General features: G+C 34.9%; 1 protein-coding gene across 1 annotated transcript; it reads right to left on the reverse strand.

The window, feature by feature from the left end:
• Nucleotides 1–23: 23 nt before the first annotated feature.
• On the reverse strand, nt 24–584 carry LOC140966582 (uncharacterized; the record flags this gene model as incomplete). The annotated part of the gene is made up of 2 exons (XM_073426837.1): nt 269–584; nt 24–165 (listed from the first exon to the last, which is right to left on the reverse strand). Coding segments are annotated over exons 1-2 (458 nt in total), but the record flags the coding sequence as incomplete, so codon positions are not given.
• Between the last annotated feature and the right edge of the window lie 1957 nt (nt 585–2541).

Raw genomic sequence — 2541 nt, forward strand, 5'->3', positions numbered from 1 at the left:
GAACAGGAAACATCTGGTACAACCTCTTTTCGACTTCTCCATCAAGTTCAAACTCATCTGCTATTTCCAAATTATAAGAAGAACCATCATCATCACAAGATCTATCACCAGGACTGGAACATATACTGCCCACATCAACATTCTCACGCAGTCCACCCTCCCGGCCTACAAATTTTTCACGTTTGATTAGGCATTTACAACGAGACCATCAGGTCTCTAGCATAGGGAAGAAAGAGGGTTGAAAAGGAGTAATAGCAATATAGCATACCAAGAAAATAATTATCTGAAGAGTCATGCCAGTTTGGGACAACACTAGAGCTCTGTGAATATTCTTCACCAGAATGTGATAATTCAGGAGATTCTGAAATTGATAACTGTGACAATTCTTCTTGGAAAAGAGCACGCGCGATAATCTCATCTTTGTCAATGCTGGCATAATCTGTATCACAGTGACTATCTCTAATATACTGCTCGTGACAAATTTTTAAATCATGTCGAGTACTATCACCATAGTAATTATTACTGAATATTTGGTCCACATTGAAAAAACTCCAAGAAGCAGCATCTGATTCCGGCTCATACATAATTATTCCCTATTTTGTTAGAGCTCACCAACAGCAGTGCTCTTTTTATAAACAATGTCAATGTTCGCTCCGAAACACCTGCCAGCTAAACAAAAAACGATTTATTCAGTTAAGAAATAGCATATCAACCTCAGTAAGTTAGATCTCAACAAATTACTAGCTTTGAAGAAAATGAGATAGGTATCTGTTGACTATCCAATTCAATTTTTTAACGTGATGATAATCAGTTTCTTGCATCCAGTTCTTGAATATTCATTGGTAGAAGAAATAAGGTCGTAAAATGAAAATAGCTACGCCATAGAGTACACATCTCAAGGCATTACTAGAGAATTCAATTACGTGCAAACCAAATTCAATTTCCAACTAATTTTTTTTACAAAAACAAATAAATATAAAGTGGTTAAAAATAACATTTAAAATAAAATCTTGAGTATATCCATGGATGAATATAAAAATTCCCTTATCCTATTTTATTCACAACCACAAAATTCTCAGATGAGCTACATCTGTCAAGTAGTTCAGAAGTTCAAAGATCAAGTTTGTATACGCTTCTGAACTTGGAAAGTTTATATTTTGCAGGTGCTCAACCAAATAGTAAAAGGTGGCTAGAATTGACAATAGACTTTCAACTCGGACATATATCATTTTTCAAAACAACATGTATTCAAATGATCAACTACAATGTTTGGTTACCAATGACTGATAAATATTCTTCCAAGATACCCATGATGTTCATGGAGTGAAATCACATATAACCTATGAAAATGTTCACAACGTCAACTTTCTGCCAATTTAAGCCCCATGTGAATGTGTCATCAAAACCTTCCATGCCATAAAATTTCCTTCAGTTTCTTAGTTGTCAAAGGCTTCTTAGCCCACAGTTCACGTTCTTATCCAATCAACTTTGACTGGCTTAGAGGTGACCACCATGTACTAAAGTTTCTACCGACAATTCCAGAACTAAAAAGGGTGCTTCCAGATAGAAACATAAAGGTTGACTTTCAAAGAGTCGAATGGCTTTTATTTTAACCTCCAGGAACCAACCAAGTTGCGGAGAAAAAAAGAAGAAGAAAAGAACAGTCTGCAAAAAGATACAATAAAATTTCAAATTGTTATTCAACACATACACATACCTGCAACATAAGTTAATTTCCCCTCTCCTCAATCACCTTGACACAAATCCAACCAATATTTATTCTTTGAATTCATTTTCCAACAAATAAGAAACTTCAATACAAACCTCCCATGTAAAAAGTTGAATCAATCAGCATAACCACATGCAGAACCAGACATCATCCCCGCATAGAAATTAGATGTCTCCAAAACAAATTCTTTTGATCATGATAATCTCAGTAAAAAAAATTTCTGCGCTAAAAAAAAAAAAACAGATGTCTTTGAAAATCAAACCACGAATTTAGATATTTTTAAATCTATTTAAGCTGCCCCAAGCATATTAAAAAACAAAAGAATCACCTAGAAAAATTCAAAACTTCATAACAGAGCAATTCGAAATCGAAATCGAAATCAAACAGAACAAAAACAGGGAGATCACTCAATGCACAACAAAATCAGGAAAAAAAATCACCTCTCAGCCTCAACCAATATGCAAAAAGGATTCACAACTCAATACCAATGTGACGTATTGAGATAGAGTTAGCAGAACCAATTGGAAATGGGGAAAATAGAGGCCCCGAATTAAAGTGGGTGTTTATATACAGTTGGGGAATGCAATTGGTTAAAGATCGAACAAGTTGGTGCGGAATGCGAATGTCACCCGTCGGGGCATCGGCTAGCCTTTGAGTGGATCCAAAGATACCGTTGGCTTAAGTAGTCTTTTCTTCAGCGGTTGTATTGAAATATCCTCATTTTAAGATATTCAAATATTTGTCATCTATAAAAATCGAACCCGTTAATTTTTCCGATATCAATTGTAACTAAAGACCATCATAATCTTTTG

Source organism: Primulina huaijiensis, unplaced genomic scaffold, assembly GCF_012295235.1.
Source record: "Primulina huaijiensis isolate GDHJ02 unplaced genomic scaffold, ASM1229523v2 scaffold207224, whole genome shotgun sequence".
Classification (NCBI taxonomy): domain Eukaryota; kingdom Viridiplantae; phylum Streptophyta; class Magnoliopsida; order Lamiales; family Gesneriaceae; genus Primulina; species Primulina huaijiensis.